Source organism: Pecten maximus, chromosome 4, assembly GCF_902652985.1.
Source record: "Pecten maximus chromosome 4, xPecMax1.1, whole genome shotgun sequence".
Classification (NCBI taxonomy): domain Eukaryota; kingdom Metazoa; phylum Mollusca; class Bivalvia; order Pectinida; family Pectinidae; genus Pecten; species Pecten maximus.
The window spans coordinates 17,994,603-18,017,056 of NC_047018.1; the positions used below are offsets into that span (position 1 = coordinate 17,994,603).

At 34.7% G+C, this 22,454-nt stretch overlaps 2 protein-coding genes across 4 annotated transcripts in view; both read left to right on the forward strand.

Moving 5' to 3' along the window:
- LOC117326418 (ATPase family AAA domain-containing protein 2B-like) overlaps positions 1-22,454 on the forward strand; it is a 91,421-nt gene that overhangs the window by 18,208 nt on the left and 50,759 nt on the right. The window lies entirely within an intron of this gene.
- On the forward strand, positions 74-21,618 carry LOC117325406 (titin homolog). Of its 3 annotated transcripts, none has more exons than XM_033881582.1 (11): positions 74-499; positions 8,513-8,705; positions 11,060-11,134; positions 11,993-13,836; positions 14,119-15,614; positions 15,852-15,978; positions 16,606-16,732; positions 17,498-17,616; positions 18,246-18,441; positions 19,032-19,109; positions 19,629-21,618. In XM_033881582.1, the coding sequence occupies exons 4-11, from the start codon at positions 12,001-12,003 to the stop codon at positions 19,865-19,867; spliced, it is 4,218 nt and encodes a 1,405-aa protein (XP_033737473.1). In that variant the 5' UTR covers positions 74-499; positions 8,513-8,705; positions 11,060-11,134; positions 11,993-12,000; the 3' UTR covers positions 19,868-21,618. The 3 variants fall into 3 exon arrangements, with proteins under 3 accessions (XP_033737473.1, XP_033737472.1, XP_033737474.1); XM_033881581.1 differs by lacking the exon at positions 74-499 and adding an exon at positions 1,469-3,026; XM_033881583.1 differs by lacking the exon at positions 74-499 and having other exon boundaries at positions 5,883-8,705.

Here is a 22,454-nt window from a genome sequence, read left to right on the forward strand (position 1 = left end):
GTATTTTTAGCCCACCATCATCAGATGGTGGGCTATTCAAATCGCCCTGCGTCCGTGGTCCGTCGTCCGTCCGTCCGTCCCTCCGTCCGTGTTTACATTTGGGGCCCTAGAGGGTTTGATTTGTGTCCAGCCATTGCTAATGTGGTATTTTTGTACTTATGTGGTATATCACTTAAATAACTTGTGTTCATTGTGTTCAGTATACTCCTATGTGGTACCTGGTATTAATTTTTAAAAAGTACCACATGTGCGATAGACAAAATTTCAGGACGAAATTGGGGTTGTCTTTGTTAAAACACGGATTCAGGGGAAATAACTCCGACGGTATAAGTCAGTAATATTTCCCGCGGTTGTCGATGTCACGTGATCAATCTCCGAGACGCTACCTCGGCATTCATCGTCGGCCAATATTGAAAACTTCCGAGTGTCCCGAAAGTAGAAGCCATACTTGAGTCGAGCAACGAGGTGGATGACACTGGCGCTGAGATGAAGTTTTAAGGTAAACCACTTAAACTACTTGAACAAATAATTTAGGGTATGATGTTTCAATGTGTTTGACTATATTGGTGTGACTAATGGCATTTCAGCAGCATTTTCGAAAAATCACGACAAAACCTTTCACGTAATGTAAACCACGTGCGTCAAATGTACGATGTCTTGAAGAGGAATGAAGATTTTTATCAAATTTCCGTGGGATTTTCGTCAGATAATAGCATTTATTTTGTGGGGAAATTTAAATTGCAAAATTATAACCGGCATAAAAGATGCAAGAAATCATTTTGGAATAGACATTGACACGGAGCTTGCTGAAATTTTGTTATATTACTTGGAGGAACAGCAGATTTTCTATTCAGTCGAGCTTATTTAATGAACCATGGAGAAGTTATTGCTGATTTGTATTTTGGTAGCAATATTGTTAAATACTGCAGTCATTATTCTCTTGTTCATTTTTTTGGGTAAATATTTCATGCGATGGACAGATTTTTTCAGAAGTTGGAATCAAGATTTACAATGAAGTAAGAAGGATCAAAGTTTTGGTTGGTGAAAAATATGTTAAAATTGTTTCAATCATTTTATATTTATATTTATTTCATAAATTTTATCAGGGGTGTACACTAGCCTGACGCCCGGGGCTAAGTAGTTTTCAGGTCAGGGCTGCTCAATGGCACCGACTAGCCCGTCGGCTAGTGAAAATTTCTTGTCATAAATCTACCAAAATTTTCGTTAATACATCTACATTAAAAGCCAGTTTGTTTCTGTATATAGTTGTAAACATGATAACTGGTCAAGTTAATAAGATTTTGTGGTAGACATCGGTTGAACACATTTCTCAAACGTAAATAATATCTTCATTTAGGTCTATCAAATGCTTAGGTATTCCATTTATAGCATTCAAGCGCATGAGTGATCCAGATGCAAACACGAGTGACCCAGGTGCAAACACGTTTTGCCGACATGTCGGCATAGTTGCAGAGATAATTGAGATAGGAATTCAATTATGAAGTGACAGTATATGATCATATCACATTTATTATAAGGATATATGGATCTTATTATCACTTTTGTTAATCTTGCTGTTGAAATTGAAACAAGATTGTTAGTGCTGCTATATGTACAGGTCTGTTTTGATAGATGTTCTATTCACAAACGAGGCGTGATCACACCAAATTTGTTAAGCTGTTGTTTTTCTTTATAAAGTAGGGGAATCTTGTAGCTATAAATATATTTGACAGATTGACAAATGTTCACAACATTTTCACCTGAAAAAATCGACTTATTGTTATAAATTAAAATTTGAGCTTTACTTGAATTGTCATGGTTGTTATTTCCTATGATCATGATTAAAAGCTCTAATAATATTGATTTAATTCACATTGGCACCTTTAGTTCCAATCCAATACAATTTACTAGCTGTAAGTTTTCCCCCCAGGAAATGAGAACAAAAATATCCTAGAAAGTAGTGAATCAGAGTGAATTAAACTTCAAGTTCACGGTGACATGAAACCAGAACTATTTTATAGATCTAGTAGTGATTGAGTTGGTAATGTGTTGTTTTATTTAAACTAGCAGATTTAAATTTTTGAAATTAATTATTCCCTCTCATATAATTTAGATTGAAGTTTTTTTCACCTTAACTATTCAAAATACAATATAGACATGTCAGTGTATAGGTACATGTATGTAACCGTTCAGAAAGTTTTAACTCTTTTATCTACAACTAGTAAAATAAAACCCATATTTTGTATACTCTTAATTATTTTGAAATGTGTAAGCTTCTTTTACTGTACAGTTAATTTCTTTCGCAATAGTTATGACTATCTTGACACAGAGACCATATAACATTCTGAACAATATTGAAATTGTTGAATTCTTTGTTAAATTGCAAGATTCTGATCAATTATGTTGAGGAAAAGGTAAATTTTGGAAAAAAGTATTTAAATGGAATACACGTATTGAAAAATGGAGGCTAGGGCTTGTAGAATTTTCATCAGGGCTAGTGGAAAAAATAAGCTACCAAGTTTTCAGAATTGTACACCCCTGAACCTAGAAGTCCTGAAAATTCCAAATGTTTGTTCTTTTGACATAGAATTATTGATTACCAGACCCACTGCAAGTATTCAAGAATCCATTAATGGAAGGAGGAGTATTTATTGTTCATCTGGATACAATGGGTATTCAATAGATATGATTATTTTCATCAATTTAAACCAATGTTGTTGGAAAAATCCATGTGTAAATTAGAAAGCCACTTCAATTGTATGCTTTTAAATTGTATCGATCAAAACCTAAAAAAGTAGATACATATGTAACTCAATTTATTCCTCGTGTGACAATTAAGGCCCCTTGGGCATCTTGTGTTAATGTAGACCTCTGAAAATACTTGTTCATGACAAAGTTTATTGATCTCTCATAGGTAAAACATGAAAATGACAGCTGTTATGGTAGCTGCAGTGTTGACTGCAGCAACCTTCCTGATTGCAATGACCGTAGTTCTGTATTTATGGTGCACTGGCCTACTATAAACGGTAATGTCAAACTTATAGTTTGTTGTACTACCGTGCATTGCAATGAAAATTATTCAGGTTCTACTGTTTAGAATTAAAAAATAACAAGTCCTTGCCAGCTGAAAATTGCTAAGTCTGAATTTGAAAATCATGGGTCCCGGAACTCGGACATGTGGATTTTTACACCCCTGGATAGTGTCAGGTGTTGGCGTGTGTAGAAAATGCAATGCCCTGGTAAAATGTAGTGACCATTGTTCTGTGCACAAAATTGGCTATTAATTCTATTATAGTTAATCTGAATAAATTCTTATGAAATTATTTCAATATACATTTAAAACTTTAACTAACATTCCATTACCTCTGTTCTGAAGACATTGATTTAAAGTTTAAAAATAAGTTGTTGAACTGAAGTTTTGTGTGAACTATTTCTGTTAACAAGAATAACTTCACACTAAAGAGTTCAACTTTAATGATGTGTGTCAAAGTTTTTTGGTAGCAGTTAGGACAAGGCTTATGTGGTAGTGCGAGTCCATGAGTGTGGTACATTTTGTCCAAAGCTCAGGTGGTAGGTTATGATGAATATAGAATGAGTAATATTTAAAAGTTTTTTGCTTACAATTAGGACAAGGCTTGTGTGGTAGTGTGAGTCCATGAGTATGTGGTACATTTTGTCCAAAGCTTAGGTGGTAGGTTATGATGGATATGGAATGAGTAATATTTCAAAAGGTTTTTGCTTACAATTTAGGACAAGGCTTATGTGGTAGTGTGAGTCCATGAGTATGTGGTACATTTTGTCCAATACTTAGGTGGTAGGCTATGATGGATAAAGAATGAGTTATATTCACAAAAGTTTTTTGCTTACAATTAGGACAAGGCTTGTGTGGTAGTGCGAGTCCATGAGTATGTGGTACATTTTGTCCAAAGCTTAGGTGGTAGGCTATGATGGATATAGAATGAGTAATATTTTTAAAGGATTTTGCTAACAATTAGGACAAGGCTTATGTGGTAGTCGCGAAGTCCATGAGTATGTGGTAACTTGTCCAAAGCTTAGGTGGTAGGCTATGATGGATATAGAATGAGTAATATTTTCAAGGATTTTGGTAACATTTAGGACAAGGCTTGTGTGGTAGTGCGAGTCCATGAGTATGTGGTACATTTTGTCCAAAGCTTAGGTGGTAGGCTATGATGGATATAGAATGAGTAATATTTTTAAAGATTTTGCTAACAATTAGGACAAGGCTTATGTGGTAGTGCGAGTCCATGAGTATGTAGTACATTTTGTGCAATACTTAGGTGGTAGGTTATGATGGATATGGAATGAGTAATATTCAAAAGGTTTTTGGTATCATTTAGGACAAGGCTTATGTGGTAGTGCGAGTCCATGAGTATGTGGTACATTTTGTCCAATACTTAGGTGGTAGGCTCTGATGGATAAAGAATGAGTTATATTCACAAAAGTTTTTTGCTTACAATTAGGACAAGGCTTTTGTGGTAGTGTGAGTATGTGGTACATTTTGTCCAAAACTTAGGTGGTAGGCTATGATGGATATAGAATGAGTAATATTTTTAAGGATTATGCTAACAATTAGGACAAGGCTTATGTGGTAGCGTGAGTCCATGAGTATGTGGTAAACTGTCCAAAGCTCAGGTGGTAGGCTATGATGGATATAGAATGAGTAATATTTTCAAGGTTTTTGGTAACATTTAGGACAAGGCTTGTGTGGTAGTGTGAGTTCATGAGTATGTGGTACATTTTGTCCAATACTTAGGTGGTAGGCTATGTTGGATATAGAATGAGTTATATTTAAAAGTTTTTTGGTAAACATTTAGGACAAGGCTTGTGTGGTAGTGCGAGTCCATGAGTATGTGGTACATTTTGTGCAATACTTAGGTGGTAGGCTATGATGGATAAAGAATGAGTTATATTCACAAAAGTTTTTTGCTTACAATTAGGACAAGGCTTGTGTGGTAGTGTGAGTCCATGAGTATGTGGTACATTTTGTCCAAAGCTTAGGTGGTAGGCTATGGTGGATATAGAATGAGTAATATTTTTAAGGATTATGCTAACAATTAGGACAAGGCTTATGTGGTAGCGCGAGTCCATGAGTATGTGGTAAACTGTCCAGAGCTTAGGTGGTAGGCTATGATGGATATAGAATGAGTAATATTTTCAAGGTTTTTGGTAACATTTAGGACAAGGCTTGTGTGGTAGTGCGAGTCCATGAGTATATGGTACATTTTGTCCAAAGCTTAGGTGGTAGGCTATGATGGATATAGAATGAGTAATATTTTTAAAGATTTTGCTAACAATTAGGACAAGGCTTATGTGGTAGTGCGAGTCCATGAGTATGTAGTACATTTTGTGCAATACTTAGGTGGTAGGTTATGATGGATATGGAATGAGTAATATTCAAAAGGTTTTTGGTATCATTTAGGACAAGGCTTATGTGGTAGTGCGAGTCCATGAGTATGTGGTACATTTTGTCCAATACTTAGGTGGTAGGCTCTGATGGATAAAGAATGAGTTATATTCACAAAAGTTTTTTGCTTACAATTAGGACAAGGCTTTTGTGGTAGTGTGAGTCCATGAGTATGTGGTACATTTTGTCCAAAACTTAGGTGGTAGGCTATGATGGATATAGAATGAGTAATATTTTTAAGGATTATGCTAACAATTAGGACAAGGCTTATGTGGTAGCGTGAGTCCATGAGTATGTGGTAAACTGTCCAAAGCTCAGGTGGTAGGCTATGATGGATATAGAATGAGTAATATTTTCAAGGTTTTTGGTAACATTTAGGACAAGGCTTGTGTGGTAGTGTGAGTTCATGAGTATGTGGTACATTTTGTCCAATACTTAGGTGGTAGGTTATGATGGATAAAGAATGAGTTATATTCACAAAAGTTTTTTGCTTACAATTAGGACAAGGCTGTTGTGGTAGTGCGAGTCCATGAGTATGTGGTACATTTTGTCCAAAACTTAGGTGGTAGGCTATGATGGATATATGATGAGTTATATTTAAAAGTTTTTTGCTTACAATTAGGACAAGGCTTGTGTGGTAGTGTGAGTTCATGAGTATGTGGTACATTTTGTCCAAAGCTTAGGTGGTAGGCTATGGTGGATATAGAATGAGTAATATTTTTAAGGATTATGCTAACAATTAGGACAAGGCTTATGTGGTAGCGTGAGTCCATGAGTATGTGGTAAACTGTCCAAAGCTTAGGTGGTAGGCTATGATGGATATAGAATGAGTAATATTTTCAAGGTTTTTGGTAACATTTAGGACAAGGCTTGTGTGGTAGTGTGAGTTCATGAGTATGTGGTACATTTTGTCCAATACTTAGGTGGTAGGCTATGTTGGATATAGAGTGAGTGGTAGTGCGAGTCCATGAGTATGTGGTACATTTTGTCCAATACTTAGGTGGTAGGCTATGATGGATAAAGAATGAGTTATATTCACAAAAGTTTTTTGCTTACAATTAGGACAAGGCTTGTGTGGTAGTGTGAGTCCATGAGTATGTGGTACATTTTGTCCAAAACTTAGGTGGTAGGCTATGATGGATATAGAATGAGTTATATTTAAAAGTTTTTTGGTAAACATTTAGGACAAGGCTTGTGTGGTAGTGCGAGTCCATGAGTATGTGGTACATTTTGTGCAATACTTAGGTGGTAGGTTATGATGGATATGGAATGAGTGGTAGTGCGAGTCCATGAGTATGTGGTACATTTTGTCCAATACTTAGGTGGTAGGCTATGATGGATATAGAATGAGTTATATTTAAAAGTTTTTTGGTAAACATTTAGGACAAGGCTTGTGTGGTAGTGCGAGTCCATGAGTATGTGGTACATTTTGTGCAATACTTAGGTGGTAGGTTATGATGGATATGGAATGAGTAATATTCAAAAGGTTTTTGGTATCATTTAGGACAAGGCTTATGTGGTAGTGCGAGTCCATGAGTATGTGGTACATTTTGTGCAATACTTAGGTGGTAGGTTATGATGGATATGGAATGAGTGGTAGTGCGAGTCCATGAGTATGTGGTACATTTTGTCCAATACTTAGGTGGTAGGCTATGATGGATATAGAATGAGTTATATTTAAAAGTTTTTTGGTAAACATTTAGGACAAGGCTTGTGTGGTAGTGCGAGTCCATGAGTATGTGGTACATTTTGTGCAATACTTAGGTGGTAGGTTATGATGGATATGGAATGAGTAATATTCAAAAGGTTTTTGGTATCATTTAGGACAAGGCTTATGTGGTAGTGCGAGTCCATGAGTATGTGGTACATTTTGTCCAATACTTAGGTGGTAGGCTATGATGGATATAGAATGAGTAATATTTTCAAGGTTTTTGGTAACATTTAGGACAAGGCTTGTGTGGTAGTGTGAGTTCATGAGTATGTGGTACATTTTGTCCAATACTTAGGTGGTAGGCTATGATGGATAAAGAATGAGTTATATTCACAAAAGTTTTTTGCTTACAATTAGGACAAGGCTGTTGTGGTAGTGCGAGTCCATGAGTATGTGGTACATTTTGTGCAATACTTAGGTGGTAGGTTATGATGGATATGGAATGAGTAATATTCAAAAGGTTTTTGGTATCATTTAGGACAAGGCTTATGTGGTAGTGCGAGTCCATGAGTATGTGGTACATTTTGTCCAATACTTAGGTGGTAGGTTATGATGGATATGGAATGAGTAATATTCAAAAGGTTTTTGGTATCATTTAGGACAAGGCTTATGTGGTAGTGCGAGTCCATGAGTATGTGGTACATTTTGTCCAATACTTAGGTGGTAGGCTCTGATGGATAAAGAATGAGTTATATTCACAAAAGTTTTTTGCTTACAATTAGGACAAGGCTTTTGTGGTAGTGTGAGTTCATGAGTATGTGGTACATTTTGTCTAATACTTAGGTGGTAGGCTATGTTGGATATAGAATGAGTTATATTCAAAAGTTTTTGCTTACAATTAGGACATGGCTTTTGTGGTAGTGTGAGTTCATGAGTATGTGGTATATTGTCCAAAGCTTAGGTGGTAGGCTATGATGAATATTATAAAGATTGAGAAATTTAAAGATTTTTTGCTTCGAATTAAGTCTAAGTTTTAGTGGTGTTGTAATTTGTCCAAAGCTTAGTTAGTACTTGCACCACAATGAAGAAGATAAACATTTAAAGCATATAATGTATCCATTAATGAGCTATAGTCGAATTAATGAGAAACAGTTGACCAGTTGACAAATCATAAAAAGTGACATCCTGAAATCTTAGTTAAGAGGTAAAATTAAATATGAATGGATATTACACTTTTAAACTGAAATATTTTGGATGTGCACTATGTTTATGTATAGTAATATGTTCTTAGATTGATACAGGGTGTTGATAACCATGTTAGTGATGTTGCTGTTAAGGCTGTTTCAGTTTATAACAAAGTTACATGTATACAGAAGTGTGAAGAAAAAAGCTTTTGTTGTCCATACAATACAATTGTTTGTGTTTTTTTTTAACAGCTGAACTCAGTATGCCGGGGAATAGAAAACGGAAAAAAACGCACCGAAGTCCTGCCAATGACGACAGTACTAGTAGAACTAGTGAGCCAATCAAAGAGGGAGATTTTGTCCTAATGGACAAAATCTGGCCTGTTAAAGTCAGGAGAATTGAGTCCAGCTGTGTTACTGTATACAGCAAATCTGACAATGCCTTGTAAGTAAAGCCATAGTGTTATTCTTATAAACACTGTATAGAGGGAAAGCACATTTGAAAATATCATTAGTGGGGTTAGTGTAAATAAATTCCTTTTTTTCTTTTCTGTTCATTCAGTGTTGGTATAATACTAAAACAATTCCTGCTTTCATTAAGTCAGTGTTGTGAAATGAAACCCTCTACCCAGCAGCCTCGGTGACCTGACCTGTCCTGTGCATTTGGCCTGTCAGGTCAGGTCACTCTGACTGCTAGTCATCAGGTCTTCGTTTCACGATATTGACTTCATAGGCAGTTATATATTCTATATTGGTAATGATTTCTGAAGCATAATAATGTCTTTGTATAAAGGTAATTGTTAGGTAGTTTAATTTGAAATTTGATGAATATTCCTGTCACAGCTACAACACATTGACATCAAAAGTGGATTCCATGAAGTTTGAAAATATAAATTGGAAGACCTTGGCACGAAGTAAAACATGAGAGTTTATGTTGTTTATTTGATTGAAGTTAATTGTTAAAGATTTTTCTCTTTTTTTTTCTAATTTTAAAGGGGTATGCATACTTACTTTTGGGTATAATTTCATTTAGATAAAAAGTTTTCGCATTATTTATTTTTCCTGTTATCCCCAAAGTATGATTTTTCAGAAATTACCCAGTGTGCTAAGTAACATTATTAATATGTTTCATTTGAATTAGTATTAAAACTATGCCAGTGACTTATTCTGTCAACAAATAGTTTGTTTCAAATCGCGAAAACATGGTCCAAATGTTTTTCAGTTCTTTATTTTATCAGTCTGTTCAGTTACTATCCTATACAATTAACAGATAACTACAAAGAAAACACTATTTTACCCTTTCAGCTAGTATGTACGTGTATACCCCTTTAAATAATATGATAGCAAATTGCTGCAGACGATGACAAGTTAATTTTAAAGTCATCAATTTGTTTTTTATGAATTGCAAAATTTTGTAAATACATGTATTTGGGATGCATGAATCAGTTTTTTGAGTACATGCAGATGAGATTTTTAAACTGAATGTTTATCTTGCAGAACATGACAGGTTGTTCCATTTTGATTTGATGATGATAAGCATGTTTTCTAACATTGTTCAAATAGCTCGTGAGAATTGTAGCAATTCCACTTGATATTTCCTTGACAGCAAGGTGAAAATTGAGAATTTCGTTGTTAAACTTATTTATATACTATAAATCAATTTTATTTGGTAGTAATAAAACTCTGATTATGCCTGTAATATTTGAGGTGGCCTTCAACATGTAGGCTATATTTGGAAATTAAAGACACTTGACATCTCAAGATTGAAAATTGATAAGGATACAGAAGGTGATGTACGCGTGTTGCACATTTTTCTGAATTTGATATATATATTGCGATTTAAAAAATAACCAATGTTGATTTCTTATTATATATAATTAGACATTAAGAGGATTTTTTTTTTTAGAGAAAAATGAACTTTTCAATGTCACCTTCAGCTAAGTTCAGTATGCATGTTTTTAGTTACACTAACATTTGTTGTCCCACTCCAAACAAAAAATATTTGAAGAGTCAACATGCATGTAGTTTTTATTGAAATGTATTTAAATATATCTGTTTAGAATTTGAATTTTAATATAGTGTTATATAAATACCATAATATATATACATGTATGTGTACAGTATACAAATGCATAATTTGTTCTTTATGAAATGACCGTAACAAAGGAAAAATGTCAAGATTATTGTTTAACAATTTCAGTATATATTAAACAATCCAGGATCAGATCGAAAGTTTATGACGTACTAGCTCAATGGACAAGTACTTTTCAAAATCCACTAGTCTAGAAGGAAAAAGTACTTGTCCAACAATTTGCATATGCTCTTTCTTTCTTAGATATTGAGTCATTATATGACTATTAATATTGCTGTCCATTCATTTATTGGCATGATTGGTTGAAAAGCAGTGGCATCTGTCATAGTTTAATAGGTTTACCCATCTAGTTAAAAATCTCTGTAATCCGAATGCAAGTGCTATTTTAAAGTGAGAATCAAATCAGCCTTTTAATGGTGTGATAAAGGCATTTTACAAAAAATGTTTACCGTAGGTCATTTACTTATCTTTTTTCTCTCCACACTACATGTTAGGTATACAATTGAACTTGTACTGTGTAGCAATTTAATTAATAACATATACATATAAGGCTGTTGTAATAGTTTTGCATGTGTCAATACAGTAAAATATTGCCTGTGTCAATAAAGTAGAATATTGCATGTATTCCCATTATTATGACCATTAATTCTAATTCAGTTAAATGCCTGAAAATAATTTAATATTCAAATTTTCTACATATTTTGCAGAAAAGTTGAAGAAAAAACCTGTTAGTTACAGGTTATGGGAACAAGATGTGGAATGGGCTGAAAGAGGTGGTCAAGGTATTATTATATTATTTTTTGTACAAAATCATATATTTATAAAGAAATTTTATTATAGAACTAAAGGTTGGCAATTAAGGTTTAAGCAGCCCTTTTCTCGTTGTTGATCTACAGTCCAGTATACATCTAATTTTGCATGTGTTTTTGTTAGAGTCAACATGGTAATACCATGAAATCGGTTTGGGAGCGTATGCTGTAGTAAATGTTACACAGGTAAATCACAACCTAATAGATTGATTTACAAAAATGTAAACAAATAATTTTTAGGAAATTCTGCAGCATTCATTTAATCACTTATCCAACAGATTTTAGCAGCAAAGTGTTCAGCAATGATCACTTGAGGTACTCCTATCAATATTATCCTGAAAATGTTTTTGGAAAAGTGATAATTTGATCAATATATAGAGCAACCCACCAAAAAAAAGTTGAATTGCCAATGTCAATTTTGAGATATGATTAAATAATGGTTCAAATTTTGATATTTTCAATTGTCCTTTGAGAACAAATGTTGTAGGACTGCCTAGATTGATAGTTAAGCTAGCTGCTTGCACCAAAACATACTAAAGTATACTGTGTATTTAACGCTAGATTTTCTGGCGAAATTACACAATATTAGTGATATAATTTACAATAGAAAGATTTTTTAGAGTAAATACGGTAAAACACACAGGTGTCTTGTGATAGTCAGACATGCTATTATAATCCCCTTATCTACGCTTAAACGTATGATATGAGGGTGATAATGTAAAAAGAGAAGTTTCGGCTTATATTTAAGCAATATTCGTGTAAGTAAAAAATGCTTTTAAATTTTACTTTTGCTGAAATTGTTTTTTTTTTTTTTTTTTTTTTCTTTGGAAGATGATGATATGGACACTGATGATGAAGAGATGAACAACTTCAACATGGTCAGTGACGACAAGGATCTTGGTAAGGAAAAAGCCGATGATAACGTTGTGAGGGACAGCAATGATGCCAGTGAAGAGATTGACAACGACAACATGGTCAGTGACGGCAAGGATCTTGGTAAGGAAAAGGACAATGATAACGTTTTGAGGTTCAGCAATGATGCCAGTGAAGAGATGGACAACGACAACATGGTCAGTGACGGCAAGGATCTTGGTAAGGAAAAGGACAATGATAACGTTTTGAGGTTCAGCAATGATGCCAGTGAAGAGATGGACAACGACAACATGGTCAGTGACGGCAAGGATCTTGGTAAGGAAAAAGCCAATGATAACGTTGTGAGGGACAACAATGATGCCAGTGAAGAGATTGACAACGACAACACGGTCAGTGACGGCAAGGATCTTGGTAAGGAAAAGGACAATGATAACGTTTTGAGGTTCAGCAATGATGCCAGTGAAGAGATGGACAACGACAACATGGTCAGTGACGGCAAGGATCTTGGTAAGGAAAAGGACAATGATAACGTTTTGAGGTTCAGCAATGATGCCAGTGAAGAGATGGACAACGACAACACGGTCAGTGACGGCAAGGATCTTGGTAAGGAAAAGGACAATGATAACGTTTTGAGGTTCAGCAATGATGCCAGTGAAGAGATGGACAACGACAACATGGTCAGTGACGGCAAGGATCTTGGTAAGGAAAAAGCCAATGATAACGTTGTGAGGGACAACAATGATGCCAGTGAAGAGATTGACAACGACAACACGGTCAGTGACGGCAAGGATCTTGGTAAGGAAAAGGACAATGATAACGTTTTGAGGTTCAGCAATGATGCCAGTGAAGAGATGGACAACGACAACACGGTCAGTGACGGCAAGGATCTTGGTAAGGAAAAAGCCAATGATAACGTTGTGAGGGACAGCAATGATGCCAGTGAAGAGATTGACAACGACAACATGGTCAGTGACGGCAAGGATCTTGATAAGGAAAAGGACAATGATAACGTTTTGAGGTTCAGCAATGATGCCAGTGAAGAGATGGACAACATGGTCAGTGAGGGCAAGGATCTTGGTAAGGAAAAAGCCAATGATAACGTTGTGAAGGACAGCAATGATGCCAGTGAAGAGATTGACAACGACAACATGGTCAGTGACGGCAAGGATCTTGATAAGGAAAAGGACAATGATAACGTTTTGAGGTTCAGCAATGATGCCAGTGAAGAGATTGACAACGACAACATGGTCAGTGACGGCAAGGATCTTGATAAGGAAAAGGACAATGATAACGTTTTGAGGTTCAGCAATGATGCCAGTGAAGAGATGGACAACATGGTCAGTGAGGGCAAGGATCTTGGTAAGGAAAAAGCCAATGATAACGTTGTGAAGGACAGCAATGATGCCAGTGAAGAGATTGACAACGACAACATGGTCAGTGACGGCAAGGATCTTGATAAGGAAAAGGACAATGATAACGTTTTGAGGTTCAGCAATGATGCCAGTGAAGAGATGGACAACATGGTCAGTGAGGGCAAGGATCTTGGTAAGGAAAAAGCCAATGATAACGTTGTGAAGGACAGCAATGATGCCAGTGAAGAGATTGACAACGACCACATGGTCAGTGACGGCAAGGATCTTGATAAGGAAAAGGACAATGATAACGTTTTGAGGTTCAGCAATGATGCCAGTGAAGAGATGGACAACGACAACATGGTCAGTGACGGCAAGGATCTTGGTAAGGAAAAAGCCAATGATAACGTTGTGAGGTACAGCAATGATGCCAGTGAAGAGATGGAAAACATGGTCAGTGAGGGCAAGGATCTTGGTAAGGAAAAAGCCAATGATAACGTTGTGAAGGACAGCAATGATGCCAGTGAAGAGATTGACAACGACAACATGGTCAGTGACGGCAAGGATCTTGATAAGGAAAAGGACAATGATAACGTTTTGAGGTTCAGCAATGATGCCAGTGAAGAGATGGACAACGACAACATGGTCAGTGACGGCAAGGATCTTGGTAAGGAAAAAGCCAATGATAACGTTGTGAGGTACAGCAATGATGCCAGTGAAGAGATGGAAAACGACAACATGGTCAGTGACAGTGAAGATGCAGAGTTTGAGGATATAGATAATTATGCAGATAAAGATTATGAGGCCAGCAGTGAGGATGAGGAAGAAGGAAACAATACTGACATGGACGACCACAATACTGACATGGACATGATAGATAATGATTTGGACATACAAGATGAGGATAAAGAGGAGGAAAATGGTGGCTCCAAATTAGGGTCTGGTTGTCAGTTTGAAGAGTTAGATGAGGATATCATTGAAAGAGACCAAACAAGGAGTGGTATATATATAAGAAAACAGCTGAAATGTAGCAAAACCAATACAGGGAAGAAGAAAAAAACAAGCCGCGTGTATAACAATTATCACTGTTGTTTCATTTGTAAAAAACATACAACAAATATTTTGAAGCATTTGAGGACTCATAAAGAAAACAAAGAAACAAAAGAAATTGTAGACATGAAGGCAGCAATTGATGCAGGAAATTCAAAAGACAAAACAATAATAGAAATGAAAGAGGCCATTACCAAAAAACAAGTTCTTTTGCGGTGCAGGGGTGACCATGAACATAATATGAATGTAACAGCACAAGGGCATGGGGAGTTGTTGATTGCAAGAAAAAATGGCCAATTCAATGTTAAGGACTACGGGCCTTGTCCCCTCTGTTTTGAATGGATGAAAATAAAATCATTTTCTAAGAGACACCAGCTTAATTGCCCTGCAAAGAACAAGGACATCCTTAAACAAAGCCTAACTAAAGGTGAAGCTATCACCCAGTCTGCTGTATTAGTAGGTTTAGTAAGTGAGAAGGCAACAAAATCTCTCATAAAAGAAGTTTTCCCAATCATGACTAGAGATGAAATAACAGAAATGGCTAAAAATGATCCTCTTATTGTTGCGTTGGGCAACAATTGGCTTCGTCGAAACCTCGCCAACACTCTGAAACGAAAATACTACACATCGAGCAGAATGAGGGGTGCTGCAAGACTTCTTTGCCATTTGCACAATTTGTCCAGAGTAAAATTACCAATGATTGATTATATAACACCGTCGTATTTTGATACCATGTGTGAAGCAGCACTTCTCTGTGCAAATGTAGATGCTGACGATGAAGAGGATTTAGCAAGCCCATCTTCAGCACTCAAGATCGGGTTCGACATCGGGAGGTTAGCACATTTGAAACTTGGAATTACAATTAGGGAAGGCAACATAAAGGGCAAAGAAGATGCTGAGCAGTTTAACTCACTGATGAAAATGGAGTGGACCCTAAGAGTATCGAAAATTGCACATTTAAAACTTAATGCCATGAAATTGAGGAAGACATCCCCATTGCCTGTACCAGAAGACCTTGCGTCAATTTCCACTTATCTCAAAAGTGAATTGAAAGGGTTGGATTTAACCCAACGATCTTCAGTCAAAACCAGCGACATCTACAAAAGAGCGGTTATCCTTACTCAGACCCGCCTGTTAACATACAACAAGAGAAGGTCTGGAGAGCTGGAGGCCTTGAGGTATGTTAAATAGGACATATTTGCTTCATTTTTCAAGTCTTTCCTTGACATTGGCTGGTAAAAAATGGAAATTATAAATTTGAAAAGAGAATGTGCTTTGTTTTAGATGTACTTTTAGATTTAGATGGACCATCACCACTTATATATTGTCATGTGTATTTATAAATAGTTGTCAGTGTCTCCTGTGTATGCATACAGTTATACTAATAATGACGAGTTTTTGGATTTTTGTTTCAGTATGGAAAATTACGACAATAGGTCTGTTGGGCTTGATGAAGCAGACGGAGCATTACTTGGAAACGAACTAACTGACTTAGAGAAACATCTGATTGACAGTCAACAGCTCATCAAGATTAGAGGAAAGGTAAAAATACAACTTATGCATTAGTGTTTACCCCAGGGTTACAAAAGGGCATGGTATATGTAAAGAAAAAAGGGCACCCCAAAGTGCGTAATTTGTCAAAAAAAGTCACTTTGTAAAGATATAATTAATATTAGCACTCACTTGCCAAGGGAAAGTTTTTGCTAATTTCCAGTAATAGTACAGATACAGATACAAGTTTACTATTATCAGGAAGTGCAAGCAATGAAGAAATGAAACATTAATGAAGACATCATGGCATTATACACCACAATAAAAGGGCATGGTACAGGGCCATGCTAATCGGGCTTGGGGGAAACACTAATTTCAATACTTATTTCAATGTGTTGTTTTGACCATGTATTAAATGTATTTGTAATTTTCATATGGTCACTATCTGAAGCTCCCATCAACTTCTGACCCAAGACCTGTTTCTTTCTTTGTTGTGTTCAAATCATTTTACATTTAAGCATAATTTCACTGATCCTTGTATGAATGTGATTCAAAGTTGATAAATGTGTAATGCTAAGTTTTGGCTATGTCTCATACATGCAGTTTCACTAGGATATTTTTTTCTTATTATTCTAAAATATAGCTTCATTGCTTGGGTTGTTTAATTTTTCATTCCAGAACTCCAAGCCTGTGCCAATTCTTGTACCAGAGGATGTTGTTGCTGTCCTGGAGTACATTGTATCAGCAAATGTTAGAAGAAATGCTGGCGTGAAGACGTGGAACAAATACGTTTTTGCAAACGCAGGTAAAGTTGGTATTCTTATAATCTGAGGTAAATGCTTCTCTGTGGCTTTCCCCAAAAGACAATTGGTTTTTATAGGGTGCTACAGAAAGCTGAATTAAGGAATATATTGTTAGAGTTGACCCCACTAAAAACTTTTTTTTTTTGCCCAGCAGTAATGTTGCCATTGAGGGCTGACATTTCTATTTCTGATGATTTTAAGAGAGTTCAATGAAATATCTTTTACTCCATCACTCCTATTTGGAAATCAATGATCTCTGTTATTGTTGTATGTTGCATTTGTGTTTTTTGGTCAGAGAATTAATTCACATAGTTGTAGATATTAGTATGCACTTCTTTCCCATATCATATAAAGAACTGAGTTTAGAATATGCAAGTTGTGCAGCATTCTGGGTTCCAATTTTATTTAATCTAGTGTTGTATAACGTGTGTTATCCAGCAAATGCTAGGGATGTGAAAATGAAGAGTAAGCATTAGCCAATGAAATTGCATATTTTCGCCTTAATGGTAACAACAGCACTATTGTAAATGATGTCGTACCTATTTACGTATGCAACTGAAGTACTGATTTTTGTTTTTTGTTTGTAAAATTGTAGCACAACTAATCAAAGTGCTTTACATATATAAATGAACACTTCTGACATTTTCTCAAGTTGACCCATGTCAACACTAGCGAGAGCAAATTTGCAATAAAATAGTAGTGCATTGTGACTATGATGCATTCATAATTTTTGTGCAGACATAATCCTAAGATTTTTTAATTATCAGGTGAAGGTGTCTTCAGGGCATATGACTCGCTGAAGACAGTATGTAGTGAGATATCGTTATCAGCACCCGAGAGAATTACTAGTGTTTCCATGCGGAAGTATATTGCCACACTCAGTCAAGTAAGCTATACAAATATGCATCAACATGTTCTCAATCTTGGAATATACATGTATTTTGTAATGTTTGTAGTGTATGATATTATGCCAATACATGCAATTACAGCTTTTTTCAGTAGCCTTGTTGTCCTTGTCTTGATCTCGGTCTTATTTAGCTTTACAAATGCGAAATTGAACACTTGGTAGGGCCTGCATGTCATAAGATAGTCACATGATTTTGGGAGTAAAATTAATCTCGGGTACATTGTCATGATTGTCATAACTTTTACATTAGGAAAATGAAAATTGCAATAATTTTGGGAAAAACAATTTTCAAATGCACAATTACAGCGGATAAAGTATACAACACTCATTCTAAACATTTGCATTTCATTGATTTTTATGTATTAATAACATTTTTTTCTTCTGTAAGACTACAGTCATACAGCAACTACTAGTACCTGGCTTTAATGACGAATAAATCATGTCTTACATTTGGTCTAAATATAATGTTGTCTGTCTACAGCGAAACTTTGGTACCCGGAAAGTAGTGTTACCCAATAGTAGACTTGCAGACCCTAGTGAACACATTATTCTGCACAAAAAATTGATATAACTTTTGACAAATCTAACAACCCCTGTTTATATTTCAGGTCATTGACATGAAGGAGCATGAACTTGAATGGCTGTGTGGTCATTTAGGTCACACAGCTAATATACACAAGCTTCATTACAGAGCTACAAGTGGCTTCATTGAACGTGTGAATATTGGCAAACTAATGCTTCTTCAAGATTTGAATGTTGCTGGACAGTTCGCTGGTAAAAGGCTCCAAGACATCGATATTGTTGGTATGTTTTTTTCTTGTTCCAGAAAATTGTTTTTTTAATGTAATGTTGCTTAAATTTTTTAATGTAATGTTGCTTAAATTTAAGTGTTTGTAATATAAGAAGTGATTGTTTTGAGTATGAAATCCTATACAATTATAACAAATATGTTTGAAATGTATTGTATTGATTTATTGAATGATGGTAAAAAAATTTGAAGGCAATATATATTGTATGATGTTGAATTCATCTTCATGAATATTTAGGACTGTTATAAAAATAAAAGATTAATTTGTGGAATGTTCTAGTGCCCTTTTAAACAAAATATCCTTATCTAGAGTTTGAATCTATAGCAATAGTCATTTGGGATTCTTGATAGCTTTGACCTTAGGAGTTGATTCTAATGAGACCTTTGAACTTTTTTTTTTTTTTTTTAAACGTACTGAAATAGTCAAGATATTTGTCTGAACAGTAACAATAGCAGCTATATGTTTCAGGCGAGAGTTCGTCCCTTTTGTCATATTTATTTCAGTGTATTTATATGCTTGCAGTATTTATACACTTGTTTAAATTTAAAGAAGATACAAAAGATTTCTGTTTGCAATTTTTATTAGATGTTGTCAAAGGAACCTCCTCATCAGCCCAAAGACTTGAACCAGAAAATACAGGAAGATTAGATGAAGACGTGTTTGGTAAATACAATAAAATTGTTTTAAAATCTAGTTTACAACATGGCCATGCATCAAATATATTTACACAAGTATGACATAATTTAAAATAACGATAGAATATAACAATGTAATAAATATATAATTATCATCACAGCTTAAATATGGTTTAAAAATGAACGTTTGTATATCACACAAGTGTTGCTGAAGGGCATGATTAAAGCACTAGGAGTCGAATATACATACAATGCTAATATAGCAAAAGGTAAAAATTGACAGAATATACACTAACATAGTGTGAATTAAATTGGGACAATGAAGTGGGTGATCTAAAATTAAATTTTACAAAGGAAGATTATCAAATGAGATTGAATATTACTATACTTAAATATCAGTGTAAGGGAATTAATCACAGATATAACTGTATATTCTATTAGTAATCACAAAAGAAATATTTAGAAATTAAAACTAGACTAGTTGAAGTAATTTATAAAATATTGCAGTATATATATACTCTAGCCATAGCGTATCTTTGATTTACAGAAGATGACAATGTACCCAGAAAAAAAAAGGCTGCTAGTACCAGGCAGGCATGGAGCAAAGACGAAGAGGAGGAATTGAGGAAACTCTTCAAAAAAAACTTTGACACAAGGACCTATCCAGGTCTCAAAGACTGCAATAGAGCAATCCATAACAGTAGAACGAGCAGTGGATTAATTCACAAAAGAAATTGGGAAACCATCAAGAAAAAAGTTATCCGCATGGTCAAAGCACATAAATGACTTGGAACTAGTGCCATCTGCTAGTAAATAGACTTACATGTCTCAAAACAAAGACGTTGGAAGTTCTTGGGGGGGGGGGGGGGGGGGGGGATATTTTGTTTGATTGTTTAATTGTTAAAATTTGGGTAGTATGACATGATTGTCAATGGTTCAAAACTAATAACTTAGGACAGACAATGGAGATATAATGATTGAAATTAGCGAGTTATATGGACACTTGTTATGTGATGTGTTTTGTCAAAGGCTTAAGTGATTTGACTTGATGGAAACAGAATTAGAAAATCAATGAATTCAGGTACTTGCTAGGACAAGTCTTTTATGGCAATTTGATTTAGAAAATCAATGAATTCAGGTACTTGCTAGGACAAGTCTTTTATGGCAATTTGTCCTAAGTTTTTGATGGTATAACATGCTGGAAATAGACTTGCAAAATTGCAAAATCAGATATTTTTGCTGATAACTTTGACCAACCAAACAGTGAAGTGTTAAATTATTCCTGTCATACCAGATGCCCAAAATCATTATTGGTGTTGATGTAGATTGGAACCTTGTTTCTATAAAGCTAATTGATTTTTATTTTGTGAAGAACATCGGATTGAATGTTTAAGCCAAGAATATTTGCTGATCTGTTATTTGGTAGCAATATTTTTAAAAACTGCAGGCCATACTTAGGGAGATTGATTATTTTTCAAAATATGGTATCAAGGTTTATTATGAAGAAAAAATAATTCAGTTAAAATTGTATTGAGTTTACTTTAATAATCATTTGTCCATAAGATATGTGGATAATTTTTTCCAAAGCTGCGATAGTAGACATGATAAAAATAGATGTAAAATTGATTGAAGTTAGCTTAATGCTTAGACACATCTCGTGTGGTAATTTGTCATTTTATTTAATTAAGTGACCAGATGTAAACAGATTTTAAAAAATTGAAGTGGTACACCTTTAATTCAGATCTAGAAAAGTAGTATTTTTAGTTCCTGAGATAGATATTGATTTGAAGTCGAAAGCCTAGAGATGGTGATTGAAAATTGTATTTGATGCATTAATTTTATTGCTCTTTCTTCAGGTGTATTGCATTCTGAAGATGGTGTCATTTAAACATACTAGGTTAAAAGTGTGAACTATTCATGTGCTTGGATGATATTTGAGCTAATTGTAAGTAAAAATATTGTTTTTTGATGATAATTAGCTATATGAATGTCAATGAATTGGATATTTACATTTCATACTATAAAGCATATACATGCATATTCGAAAAAAATTGCATCAGTATTAGAACATGAAGAAAGAGCAAATATCTGTTTCATTTTGTTCATTGCCTAATAAATAGTTTGACATGATAGATCAATGTACATGTAAAAAACAACGTTTTTACATACATTTTGTTCGAAGACAAGATGGTAAGATATTTTTGATACTTTTTTGTTATTCTTATGTGATATTTGGTATATGGATAGATGCGTAAAAATTACTGGTATTCCATGCATATTTCCTGATGTTGGCCTTTCTTAAGATAATCTCGATGTTTCTTTTAATTCATCTCTATATGGACTGCAGAAGAAAACTGGGTTACAGGTTGATGTTATCAGGTGTGCTGATTTGAACAGTGCTCAAGGAAAAACTTTATGTGATTCTGTCCTATGCTTGGTCATGTTATTTCATGATGGCATTATGCCATGAAAGTTTTTTTTGTGCTTTTGAATGAGAAATGCAAGATAATTGCACAATAAAGTTATTTTAAAAACTAGTTTTTATTGATTATTATTTCAGACTAATAAATTGTAATGCTGTTTATGAAATAATAGTAGATATGCAGAAGGATAGTTTTGAAAGAAACTTGGCAGAAAAGAAATTCATCTTGGCCACAATGGTTCGAAAGGCTGAAAATGATAAACTGCAGAAAGAAGGATGATGTTTTCATAACGTACAGCATTCTATCTTGTACAATATCTTCTGTGGCATTAGTTTCAGGACCAAAGTGATACAACATGTTGGATAAATGAAGGATATTATTTAATAAATTTGAGTGTAATATCAAACGCATAAAATATCTCATTACAAAACCAACTTGCCTACATAATTTACGTATGACTTTCCCAGGCGAATGCTTTCTAGTACACAAAAAACTATTGTCATGTCACAAAAAGCCAAGGTGAAGGTCAACTTATATCGCTTCCCACCAAATATCAATAAAAACACCACAACTTCAGAACTGCAGTTATGAGATAAACATCTATAAACTTGATTTTAACTGAAAATTTGGATATTTTTAATAGTACTTTTTCTACTCATAAGTCTAGCAAGTATTGTACGTAGGAAATATTGTTGCTAGACCGTTTCTTGAAATAAATGTTATACTGTCTATGGATTTGGGTGAATTATCATTGTGTAGAACAGTGAAAACATGTTTATTCTCTTTCGTATTTGAATTATTTATTATTGTTGAATTAATTATTCGTATTTGAATGGAGTGTCAGTGATTTTAATTTACTTTAATTTTAAGTTTTAGTCATCGTCATATGACTGACATCACAATGAATAGTACAGAACAACTTGGTAAATCAATTCTTTGCAAGCATTTTC

Coding starts and splice junctions, on each gene's coding strand:
- LOC117325406 (XM_033881582.1), top strand. CDS start 12,001: ATGGACACTGATGATGAAGAGATGAACAACTTCAACATGGTCAGTGAC. Junction 15,615..15,851: donor GGAGAGCTGGAGGCCTTGAG/GTATGTTAAATA, acceptor TTTTTGTTTCAG/TATGGAAAATTACGACAATA. Junction 16,733..17,497: donor ATACGTTTTTGCAAACGCAG/GTAAAGTTGGTA, acceptor TTTAATTATCAG/GTGAAGGTGTCTTCAGGGCA.